Source organism: Phalangium opilio, unplaced genomic scaffold (assembly GCF_054372755.1).
Source record: "Phalangium opilio isolate 3A_F unplaced genomic scaffold, DU_Popi_V2 ptg000329l_1, whole genome shotgun sequence".
NCBI lineage: Eukaryota > Metazoa > Arthropoda > Arachnida > Opiliones > Phalangiidae > Phalangium > Phalangium opilio.
The window spans coordinates 254,234-267,527 of NW_028324226.1; the positions used below are offsets into that span (position 1 = coordinate 254,234).

Here is a 13,294-nt window from a genome sequence, read left to right on the forward strand (position 1 = left end):
TGCCATCCGTCTCTGCGTCCTCTCATGATACAAAAAGACTACAGCGCAGGCGCCAAAAAGCTAGGTGGAAGATAAAGTTATACCTCCGTGTCTTTCCCTCTTAGTTACATTGAAATGGTCTATACCCACGCACGTAGTTCGGCAACTTCATTTCACCTTTAAAAGGTTTTCTTTCATCTATTTTTGCTTAGTGCTTCTCGCTAGTTTTTTTCCCCCTAACACCTTGAGGACTTGGTTTCTGAATATACCATCTGAACCACTGCCGGACTATTGTGCTCATATCATTTATAGGTACGCCTACAGTTTCTTAAGAAATTTTTTATTTAGACTTTTTTTCGTAGGCCTTAAAAGCCAAAAACAAATTTCAAAATCCCTGACTATACAGAACGTGCAAGGAAAAAATTTACTCTTCCCTAACGGACTAAGGCTTAGAAAAACTGACCGTTCTCTTTGGGCGGTTGCATGTTGTCGTAGTCTCGAGGATTGTCCGGCAGAATCAGGTCGAAATCCAGAATCTCCTGCCTATATCAAATCGAGATGAACAATATTCAGTTAAATGTAAACAAAGACATACACCACTTTCCTATTTATTAAATATTAAGACTGGCATATATGGAATAGATTTAGTGATATATGTCAGAAGTTCAGAACAGATGAATAACAATAGTTTTTCTGGATGTCTTTGATTCAGTATACAGGGTGGAAACTTGGCTACCTTCTCAATTAAAGGCATTGCGATTACTCATTTAATAATACCAGAAGGGTATCGTCTTAATAGTTACTTCAGTTATGTAACATGATTCTTCAAAGGCTCATGCACCTTTTTGTTTGCTCTCCTGCTCATCAAACTTCAGAAGGGCTTCGCACCGTGGGGTGAATTCTTTAACTGTTTGGTACTAAATCCTCAGCAATCAACCCACAAGCCTTGATTGTCTTGACGTGGGACAAAATGTTAAGGGATGTTGGGAAGAATCATGTTACAAATACCCCTCTTTGTGGTAGACTTCTCTCGAAGAGAAGTATTATATACGTCTGATAATACCATTTGAAGTGTTAAGGGGAGTATTTTCTATCCTGGTCCCTTCATGGCGAAGGTAAGTTTCCACCCTGTATTGTCTCGAGAATATCATGAAATGGATATATCCGAAAGGGGTTTGATCCCATTATCTGTTGAAGGAAGAATGCATACAAGTAATAGGATTCATTGTGTATCCATCCATTTTCCAACGTAACTAGTCAGATTTTGTGTGAAGATAAATAATGTATGACGAACTGTTCGTCGCGAATAATCTATCTCGCAGCGCCTTGCACCATGCATTGCTACCAACCAATAAATCACAGTTAGAAAGACGTCAGAATTACGAGCCCGGCCCACAAAACTGGCGTAGAAATTAACATGGGAGATATGGTGGCGCAATGATTCCCATTAGTTGTATGTATTCTTGGTTAAGGAAACAGGAGTCGTAGCTGGGACAAAAAGCAAATGATGGAGACTGTTTATGGTACTACGAACAAGGACCTGTTTTTGTTTTTAAGAGCGAAGCGAAATTACCAAGACAGGGTATTCCGTTGTCTCTTGTCTCTGGCAATATTTCAATAAATATTAAGGTACCTAAGAGTTTGAATATTTTATCATACCCTAATATATTTTTCCTCCATAAAAAAATATAAATAAAAACATGTCAAGGAGATAGTTCCTAAGCCTTTGGTAGGCCCACAATGACGCGAAACCTAAGGAAACCAACACGGGCTTGTTGATTCATATATATATTCTGTTTGTATTGCACTTCAGGATATATAAAAAACGTCGAAAGGACATTAATGTTAACGCTCATGGGAAAAACTGAACAGCAGAGTGGTGTGGTCCAGCATAGAGAGAAAAAATAGTTCCTAAAATAGACACAGATCCCTAGAGATTGGATTCCATTCGAATATAGATTCCTTTCATAGAGGATAAAAATAATTTTATAACGTTACTAGATATCATTTCAGACGAAATTTGAATTTCAAAAACCTATTTTCCCCTTCCCCCCCGCCCCCCGGATTTGAAACATTCTTATTCTAGAAAGAACAAGGCCATTTTGTCGTCTGGTAAAATATCCATCAATCAAGTACAGGAGTAAAGCGCGCCTAATATGTTGGGTCTGACAACGTAGGGGGTCCGCTGGTTCCTTTACAGTTACCATCAATTCCCAACAGAACCAGAGTGCGAGCAACAAGTTAGGCTTAGGGTAGCAGTGTTAAAATGACCGCGTGTAAGAAGTTAACGTCATCGAGTTAATAATGACTGACTAGCGTTACGTATAAGACTTTATTGGAGTTAACCAAGGCTTAACGGGGACGGCTTGACCTTCCAGTATAAAACGTTGTTAACGTCATGGGGCAAAACGCCTTATTAATGACTAACTACTATCGAGCTAAACCAAGCCTGAAAAAGGGTTAAGAAATCACAACTCCGAATTCACTTTTTTCTAAACTACCTCCAAAATGGATATATACGGAGATGGCAGATTTCTCAACAATTTAACACCTTGCCCTGGAGAAATGGCCACTTTAACAACAGAGATGAAGCGAGAAAAAAACCATCGCGAGAAATACTACCTTATCTAAGAGACAGATGACTTACGGTGCCATGATTTTACGGATCATAAGTGTAAGATATTCTCCATCTTGAAGCACGTATCTCCTATATCAAAGGCTAACTACAAAGGCTTAAATTAAAATTTTCGTTAAAGGGAGAGTGAAGTAGAAAATCAAGTGATTTTTTATTCACTCTTCTACTAATTATAAAACCAGTCTGCATAGTGAAACATTCAGGAAATACTTCCGAATGATTTTAAAATTCAAATTAGGTTCAGATTTTAAGAATAATTTGCAATAAGGACCTCCGACCAGTCTCGTAACGCCCTGCCTTATTAATAACAAAATTCTCGTGGCACGTTCCGTGTCGAATGAAATTTATATGAGCGGCTAAATGTGCGCCTCTTTTTGTTATTATCAAGTTTTATCAACTGAATAAATTTCCCCTTTTCCAAAATTTTACTAAATAGAATATGTTTTTACCCCTAATTATTGTTACCTTTCCAAATTATGGCTAACTAGCTTGTTTATTGCCACCTTTTCCAAAAAATTACTATTTTTAGTTTCTTTCTACCCCAAAAAGAGGCGCACTTTTAGCCATTCGTAAATTTATCACGAGATTTGATAAAATTTGCGCGCGACGTGACAATCGTGGCGCGAGACAAAAAGGCAGGGCGTTACGCAATGGGAAGGAGGGGCTTATTTCAAATTATCCTTAAAATCTGAACCTAATTTGAATTTTAAAATCATTCGGAAGTATTTCCTGAATGTTACACTATGCAGACTGGTCTTAGAATTAGTAGAAGAATCATTAAAAATCACTTGATTTTCTACTTCACCCTCCCTTTAAGCCTTGTTTGAATTTTTACCTCTCCGAGTGACGATGACGTCACGGAGAGGTATTACACCGGCCGTGTCTGTGTGTCTGTGTGTCTGTCTGTCTGTCTGTCAGACCCCACATGACCGCGTTCGCAGTTTCCAAATCGGAGCAAACGTGTTCGCCATTGCCGAACTGCTTTCACAGTCACGGAAATGGCTCCTCTACTTGAGTTCTCACACCACCATCTTCTGGTCTTTGTCCATCCCACACGGACACCAGTCTGTACTTACTGGCTTCTAATCACCACCATCTTTTGATCTTTGTCCATCCCACTTGGACACCAGTCTGTACATTCTGGCTTCTAACACCACCATCCACTGGTCTTCCGTCTATTCCACATAGACACCAATCTGTATCATTGGCTTCTACTCCATTATCATCGTTTGGTTTTAGGATATACGCGGCGATCAGCTAGGGTTACGAGAAACGTCTAGCCTCCCTAAGGTAGGATCGCTACCAAAGGTTTTCGCATTTGCGGTTTTTCCTTACTATTATAATGGAAACGAATCGTATATATACCCCAAAATTTGAAGAAAGCGGGAAGAGGGGTACCCTTCACTTTAAACGTCAATATTAGCAAAGTTTGAGATGATAATAGGTATAACTTTATTTTAAACGATTTAACTATTATTAATGTTAATTATTGAAGATTAAAATAATTAAAAATAATTATATTTATTTAAATATTAAAGATAATCTTGTTTCTCAACTCAAAATTAATACGGAAAGAGTTAAAAAGCAGTCTATGTTTTTGTCTGTGTGTGTCCGTCCATTGTTACACTAGTGCGTCGCGTTAGCAGTTAGCCTTGTGTTGATGTGTTAAGAAATCATACAGAACCTTAATATTCCCTTTTTCCATAATATAAAGTGAATATGTGGAAGTATTTTTCGTAATTATGATGCATTTAGTACTTTTGTAGCTTTAAAGCTCTGTTTCATTTTGATATTCCAAAGATTTGTTTTAGAATTGTTATTTGAAATGGCTGTTTATATATTACTTAAGCTATACTACATCTGAATATAGAATAATCATTGGTTTAGTGATTTCATGAAGAAAACTAAGACCTAGACTCCGGCGGGTATATTAAGTATCATCCGCAATAGTCTTAGTGAAACAAAGAGTAAATAATTGAGGCCTGAGGTGAAGTAAACTTTGGGCTTTGATTTTCGTGTCTGAAATGAAGAGACATCAACGGTTCAGAGTGAGCCGAAAGTTAAATACACTATTAAATAATCAGGTTAAGATTTTATAATAGAAGAAAAGATCATGGTGGCAATTAGAATAGTAAAAGGGCTAATGGTAAACGGGTAGTAGCTACAGACTTTTTATTCTCTTTATGGTGCGCATTGACTATTAGTGCGTCTAGCTATAATTTAGCTTTGGTGTTATTTAACGTTAACATTCATGTTGGCAAACTAAGAATATTGTGTAGGTGAGACGAGACGATAGTGTTTACACTGCAGACCAGTTGTGAATGTAGCTATCAGATTATACGGTAAACAGCTGAAGCGTACACTTCATTCCCTGTTCTTTTCCCCATTGACTGATTTCCATGTGTCCAAGATTTATCCTTATTGGATGTAAAATGTCGTCTGCTTTACTGTATTATTCGCTATGCTTGGAATACTGCTTCAATATTTCGTAAATTTTTACTTCAAAAAAGAGAAATAATTCCATATCTAGGTAAATTAGTTTGTAGTAGTAGACCTCTTGACTCGGAGAGGTAATATTTTGGTTTTCCCAACTTGTAATATTTCGCGCGCTTTTAACAAAATTGTTGGCGCGAGATTAATGTCACGTGCTTTATGAATACATTAAATTTTCGCTAAGCCTTTGCTTTTGAATTTTAAAACTCCGCTCGCTTTAAATTTAAAGAAGGCTTAGGCTATAATTATATAATGTACTTCAAATTAAATACATATATTCAATTCTTGATTGATTATGAAAGGTTTTGAGTCATCGACCCAGTCAGGATTGAAAATAGGATAATATGATTTTACAAGAGACGTTCCCTAGACATTCCTATTGTTATAGAATAACGACAAAGCTAAGAGGGACGCTCGCTTTAATTTTAGCGACACCCTTGGTGATTAATCGATCAAGCTTTCCCCGTGCAGCATCCAAGATTGTAATTGTTTCTTATCTTAACAGTCGGTCGCTCGGAGTGTCACGTATTACGACAAGGACTTCAAGATCGTATCTGCTTTTAAACGTACAGCTTTGTCTATTACATATCCAAGTAGGTGCGCGCACGCTTCAGAAGTTCAGATTAAATAACACAATGAAAGGGTTGGGTTGGTTCTATGGAGACGACGAGGGAGACCAGTAAGTTTGGCGGGAAATCAATTTCACCTTGTCCCATATTTTAAGCGTCAAATATGACTATAACTTATGATAATAAAAAATTAAATAATCAAAACAAACCATACCGGGTGATATCCAATGTCCAACAAAACAGGACAAACATCGCCCACTGCGGAATGCGCGGACAGGAGAATGGCATTCTTCGACACACGAAGCGAAGACTTCATCTACCTGCCAAAGATAAACAAACAAACACTGTGACTCAGAATACAAAAAATTTCCATTAATATTAAACATATTTAGGCCTAACATATTGATTTTACTTCGTCACGGTTTCAAAACGTCAAAAGTTATTACACAGATACACCCCCAAAGTTTTTTAAGAGTTGAGTAAACATTTTGCCGCTAAAACCTCCTTACGGCAGAGAAAATATTGTACTGGAATAGATAGAAGTTACGGATATTACACGAGGTTTTAGGTTGAATCTCCTTTAGTTCATTTCCGGCAAGGTTGACCTCGTGACACTGTAACCGAAAATGGTTAAAAGAGACTAAGCTTTTGATTCAAATATCTTCTATTCGCAAACCTATTTTCTATAGTGGTTCCAGAACCCTAACCCTAGAACGAAAACGAAAAAAACATATGCCGCACCACCAATTGTGGATCGCGGTCGTCTGATGTCTGTGGGTTTCTGTAAATACCGTTGGTAACTGAGATTGTTCCTCGAGGAAGAAGAAGTACGCCTATGTACCGAGTCCATGGATAAAAGGGATTTAACTCGAATCTTTCCATTCAATTCAACAAAACGAATTTAGTATAAAATTCCTATTGTAAAGGGAGAAAGATTGAGGGCGGGAGAAAAGCGTGCGGAGGGATATATTGTCAAAGGGCTTTGTATTTTAAAACGTCTTCTTCCCAAGACACGCTTTGCTTTCAAAGTCCTTTGTGTTCTTTCTCTCCTACAGCTTAGCCTACAACCTGCACAATCGCAGTCAGCTACTATTCAGGACACTATCCTTCGCCCTTGGTAACAGTTGTTAAGCCTAAATAAACCCCTATACAAAGGTGCGCACCCAAATTCATTCCAGCCCTCATCTAAAAGAAACTTGATGATAAAAAATAAAAAATTCTAAAACTTCAAGTAAATTTCTGTAGTTTATAAAAACCTCATAAAAATAAAAAAGGTAGCTTTAAATTAAATATTTGAAGGTTAAAGGTAAACAATAACAATTATATTAAATTAAAGCACCGAGAAACTTTGAAAATGCAAAACATAAAAGGTGTATTTTAGAAACTACAAAATTTAAACTCATATCCAAAGCTTAAATGAATTTAATTTTTGGTGAAAGCCTTAAATTGAAATCTTTTGAAATCCCGGTGACAATTGGAGAGGATTTAAAGTTTTAAAAATAAAAATTTTAAAATAACAAAAGGAACAACTTGTAAAAGATTTATACGGTCCATTCTATCGCAAAAATAGGGCGCCCAAAAAGGCCCCAAGCATTTTATAAATTTAGAGGACCATGCATTCTGATATTATACTAATACGTAAGGTCCACTACAAGATAATACTTGGAAAGTTCTAATTATAACGATTTAAAGGAAAAGTCTGAAACGTAACTCCTTCCCTCTGTTCAATACCCCGCAAAAAAATTATATATTTTTCAGTCAAAATTAATTTATTTAATAAAAATTTGTCATCTTAAATTTTTTATAAGTTTATTAATTTCAGCTGTTGTATTACTCTATATACAAATACTATACCTTGAATTGGTCTTAAGATATATTGATATCTTAATCAGAGACAGAATGAGAGAGAGAGAGAGAGAATTGAAACTGAAGTAGGTTAATATATAATTTGAAAATGAGCTGACATCGTACACGACATTCTAAATATTCAATCAAAGCATCTCATCCCATCCGATTTCGGATACATATATATTCGAGTCGTCTTTAATCCTAGCTACTTATGGGCCCCTTTGCAAACTCCCGAGCTAACTCGGGCCCATCTCTCCTCGCCAAGTAGATTGTTAAAGACTTCAATTTTCCTAGGAAAGCAGGGACTTATAGGTCCTCTTCAAACGCGAGATTTTATATTCAAATTCTTGGCACCTTTCCTATTGGACAGATTTCTCATCTTAGAGAAAGCGCGGGAAAGAGAAATCGAGCGCCAAATAGAGAGGCTACGCTATTACCCGCCGTTAAAGCACATCTAGGAGCGCGCGCTATACAGTCGAGGGGTTGGACAAACATCAATACCTAAATATAGTTTATTAAATTTCTTCTTAACAACGTATAGTTAGCATTTTGAAACTACATACGAATGGATTTTAAAGCAAAGAGGAAATAAATTAACGGCGTTTCATAGTATGTTTTAGAATTTTTAAAATTATTTAGGGGGATGTGTTCGACCCCTCAATACTACTAAATGAAATAGTCAAAATTCCTGAAGTTAGCGAGACGCGTGAGCGGGTCGCGTTTTGGTGCTATCATTTAGAGAAGTCAGTGAAGTACGAGCTAAGACATAAAATAGGGGAAGGAGTATAGTTTGGACAGGTGTGATTGACCATCTAACGACCGGTGTTGATTTATTAAAATAAGATAAAACTATGTAAGGTAACGGGGTTAGTTTACAGCCCTATCAAAGGCTAGGTAACCCATAACAACCCTTTGATCCCAAGTAAATTTCAAGGCTTGTCCAAGAATAAGTTGACAAGTGTTAACGTAAATATTTATCGTACTTGGTCAAAGAATAAATTGAAGCTGTTAATGATAAATATTTATCTATGTGAGTGAGAGAGAGATGGAGAGAATATCGTAGTACCTTTGAGTTTTACAGATTATTTAAAGGCGACCCTTTGAAATATCCAAGACTTATTTTTATCGGACTTGCAACATACTGTCAAACACACACACAAATAAGGAAAACTCTATTGGATAGTTTGCCTGTAAGGGATAAGTTAATTAATGACAAGGCTTATTCAAATGAAACGGCGAAAAGTTAATACAAATAAAGGCTAAGTTTGAAATCGATATCAGAAAGCTGTGAATTATTGATAAAAATATTAAAAACCGGATGTAAATAAATACCATACCGTATTAACTAATGCCTAACGTTGCCTTAAACCTTAAGGCTAGAGATTATTCCTGGAAATCTACCACGATTTAAAAATCTACCAAAAATTTAAAAATAAAAACAAAAATAAACGTTGCCGTATTTTACAAAACTTTAGTCAATTTAAATTTTAAAATGAAAAACAACAAAATTTTGCCGTATTTTTACTCAAATAAAAATGAGACGAAAAAATATAAATTTCAAGAACGATTTTATAAAGAAAGGTTTGCACGTATTTGATATGAATTACGTTTTTCTCGCAAATAATAATGCAAACTTTAAACGTGATTGCGATACGAAAAAAATATGTTTTTGATCGCGAATTTCCAAGTCTTACATACAAATATATGTTTATGGAGGAAACAAAGACTTGGAAAAACCATCCTTAAAGGCAAACTAGTAACTACCAAAGACTGGTAAAAATGGTATTCTATAAAGGGTGTTTCTGATAAGTTTGCCATGAATAAAAGGGGTATATGTTCTTAGGGTCAAACTGAGTGGGAAGTGTCAAAGAACATGCTGGGGTCTACAACGTTTTAGTTACGGAGATACGGGACCCCAAACATTGATTGATCCCTATAAAACAAGGGAAATAGTAATTCGCGTTACTGTATCAGCGTAAACAAACTTCTACCCAATTAATAGTACACTTCTGCGAAGTACCGCTCAGTCCGAACAACTGCGAGTCTATATTTTATTAAATTAAAATGTATTAATATATTTCGTTCAGTTTAACATTAGGGTGATTTGGGTAAGCCAACATTTAGGCTGAAACAGTCCCATGTTAAACCTATGAATGAATGAATGTTTGATTGACCTAAAAATCCCTTTTGAATCAGGGAGGAACCCACAAGGGGTTCACAGGTCCAAAAAAATATATACAAAATTTGTAAAAGCAAATATACCAACAATAACAATATCAATAGCAATATCGAACCAAATTGGCTAAGGACAAAGAATCACGTCATAACAATAAAATTAATGGAATATACATAAATATACAAAATTATACAGCCGCAAAATATGAAACAAACAAAAAACCCAAATACTGGTGAGATGGCCCCTGTAGAAATGTTTCACCCGCTGCACACGCATGCTCAGGGTGAAGCAACCCACCAGGGTGAAACGATCCCACGTTAATCGTACGGCCCCTGTAAAACGTTTTACCCGCCACACCGCTTTAGCTAGGAGGTTGAAATTTTGCAGGGACGTTATTCTTAAATTATAGGTAATCCCTAAGAAAGATATTAAGGATCAGCGGCCATCTTCAAAAATGGCGTCCAGGCATGTAAAATTTCTTCTTTATGAAATAACTTCTGCAGATTTCAACCAATTTCATTAATATTTAGCACACTTCTTTGCGATATCCTATAGAGGGGCTTTATGGTAAACTTTTGGGGATTTAACTTCCCGCCATATTGGAAAATGGCGTCCTAAAAAGTAACAAAAATATCACTACGGCTGACAAGGAGCTGACAAGGAAACAACGGATTTCTTTGCTGCTATAGCTTTTCAAATAAATTGATCAACTGCAAATAGACCAACTAAGATTTAAGAATTTTGCTCAACTGCCTTTAAAAACACGTATTGTTTTTTTGCGGGCTTCCAACTTATAAATAAAATAAATAAAAGCAAGGAAATTTGAGACAGAAAAAGATTGCGGTCTAATACGTGTTTGACCTCCTTTACCACAGTATCCCATAAAAAACAAGGATGGAATAAATAAAATTTTGATGTAAAATAAATATGAATAAATTGTTTCGGTAAATATTGTTGGGCGGAATTTGAAATTTAAAAGGTCACGAGACCTAGCCAAAGTGGCGTTAAATTTTCTAAAGAAAAAAGAAACCACATTACGAGATTTATAAAGCTATTTACGCACGCGCACTGCAAACCAAGGCACGAGCTTTAAACATTTGCGCGCGTGGATTTTATAGGGCCTTTCTTTCTTAACGACGCGTGATTAAACCTTAATTTAAACTAAGTTTCGCATTTTAAACAGAACAGCTTTTAAAATTAATACTGGGCGAATAGGCCTATCACGCATGCGTAAAACAGCACGAGTTCGGAGTTCCGCTTCCTCGAATAGGCTAAGCGTTGTTAATTCGGAGGATATGCTAACGACACTAACGTATTAACGGTTCAAGATTAAAGATTAATACGTCATTTACAGCCGCTACCGAATACAGGAAACGATTCTCTCTAATCCATATTAAACTTGATTTAATTATTGTAAATTTTAATTAAAATGAGAATAACTAAAGAGGAAAAAGAAGTCAATATTTGAATTGAAAACCTAAGCCTTTTTATAATATACTACCTATATGCTATCCGTCGTTGTCAGGGGTTTTATAAGGGATTAGAAACCAAGAAGAGTTTCCTGTCTAGACATGAAATTCTGAGATATAGCCTTTGGGTTCACGTGTACGTGAAATACTTGCATAATGTAGTTGTTTAGAAACTTGTAACTATTGAAACTTTCAATTTCAATAAAAAGATGTTAAATTAGGGGTCAATCATAAAGCTAAAATGTGACGGGTCAAGAATAGGTCAACAGGATTAATGGCTAGGGATTCTTCACCTTGACCCAACCTTGAAAATAACTCAACTAAACAACTTCTTCCCTTGGTGTTGCTGATATAAACGCTCCTTTTGGTTAAAAAAATTTGGAAAATAAAGAATGTGACTGTGCCTATAAAGAACAAAAATACATACCAGTTTTTATTTATATTAAATGAATAATATAAATAGCCTATTTTTTCTAAGCCTATTTTTAGGTAGGTCTACCAGACGGTTTCTCGGTTAATATTAAAGCCACTGCATACATCCCTTAAAAATAAATAAATCTGGAATTTAATTTTCTTATCGTATACGCAAATTCGGAAATTTTGAGAAACTTCAAACTCATTTCAAATAGATTTTTCCAATATCTTTCTCAATTTCTTAGTAAGGGAAATTTACACCTATATTTCAGAAACACCGACGTTACTTGACACTAAGAACGTGAGTCCCAAAGGTATTGATATTGCTGTCAAATGATGATACAGAATTCAAATATTAGGTATCAAGAGTGCTTTAAAATCAAATAAAACAACAACGAAAAATATTCTGAGGTGGTTTAAAGTCAACAAAAAATATAGTATGCTTTCATCTTCCCTTTTTTTTTCCTGATTTTTTTTAAATCATTGATTTGTTTGGTAAACTTCGGATATCCAACTCCAGGGAGAGAGAAAAAAAAACCTTCCTTAAAAGATAAGGATATCAAAGCGCAAAACGATGCATGTAGACACTGATAAATTTTGCAACGCGGTACTTTAGTCTACTCTGTGAAATATTGATGACGCGAGACTTTGTCCCTTCATTAATTATTCAAACTAAGAGTGAAGCACCGTGGAAAGTACCTGGGCTCTTCTAACTCGCTTTTATGTCAAAATGACTAATCGTGCTTGCACGTTCTAGAGCGACATTTTTATTTTCCTTTCCACCATACCACACGCTATTTTCGCGCCTATATCCCCCATTCCCGCCTTTTTTATACCACGCGCTTTTTTCCAATCCCGCCATTTTTTCGCGCCTTTTTCTTTCACGCGCTTTTTTTCGCGCCAAAGGTAAACTCGCACGTGCTTATAAATCCGCAAAGACGTTAAATAATAAAGAAAAACAATTTTTTCCTTGCAATATTAAAATGTATCGAATTTTCCAAGTGTTTATGAAACAGATTGTTAAAATAGATTGAACCTTAATCTCAGTAATACATTGCTCTCACTGAACGTTAGAATTACTTATATATATCTATATAATCCCTTACTTTATATAATAAACTATAAATTCAATTATTTTATCTATAAACGTAAAATGAGGGGGTTGAAAGGAAAGTTTCGTATTTTTCATTATTATTTATTTAATCTTAAAATTGAATGTTCTCCTTCAGAGAGATTCCAATATAAAAAAAAAAACATTTTAAACCTAACGTCGGCAAACAAGAAAGGGATTAAAACTTAAATCCATATTAAAGGAAATAAATCAAATTTCTCTTTGTGTATATTTTATATCTACCGCAATTTCTTATAAAAAAAAAAAAAAAAAAAAGGCCTGAGCACGTATTTGCTACGAACGATATCGCAGGACTCTTTCATGGTCCTATTAAGTATTTAAAATGAAGAAAGAAAGTACTATATATAGTTTTTTATATATATATATATATATATATCTATAAATAAATACCTTAATGGACCGCAAGCCACTGAAAAAGGCAGTACGAAAACTAAAAGGAAAAGTTAGTCTTTGTTCAGAATGAAAGAGGTAATAAAATAAAACACTGAACTTCTTATCATTTCATTAACCTTCCCAGCCTTTAAAGTCATTCACAGTATTAAGATGAACACTTGTTATAGGGATTAGAAACGCAAGCGT

The 13,294-nt window shown here is 35.4% G+C and overlaps 1 protein-coding gene across 6 annotated transcripts in view; it reads right to left on the bottom strand.

Annotated features, from left to right (window-relative positions):
- Positions 1 to 13,294, bottom strand: part of LOC149610136 (glycine receptor subunit alpha-2-like) — a 157,682-nt gene that overhangs the window by 21,327 nt on the left and 123,061 nt on the right. For all 6 annotated transcript variants that reach the window (XM_089858975.1, XM_089858973.1, XM_089858972.1 and 3 more), the window contains 2 exons: positions 5,891 to 5,996; positions 443 to 522 (listed from right to left, as the gene is read on the bottom strand). In XM_089858975.1, the coding sequence (XP_089715101.1) occupies positions 443 to 522; positions 5,891 to 5,964 (154 nt within the window). In that variant the 5' untranslated portion in view covers positions 5,965 to 5,996. The remainder of the gene's footprint in view (positions 1 to 442; positions 523 to 5,890; positions 5,997 to 13,294) is intronic.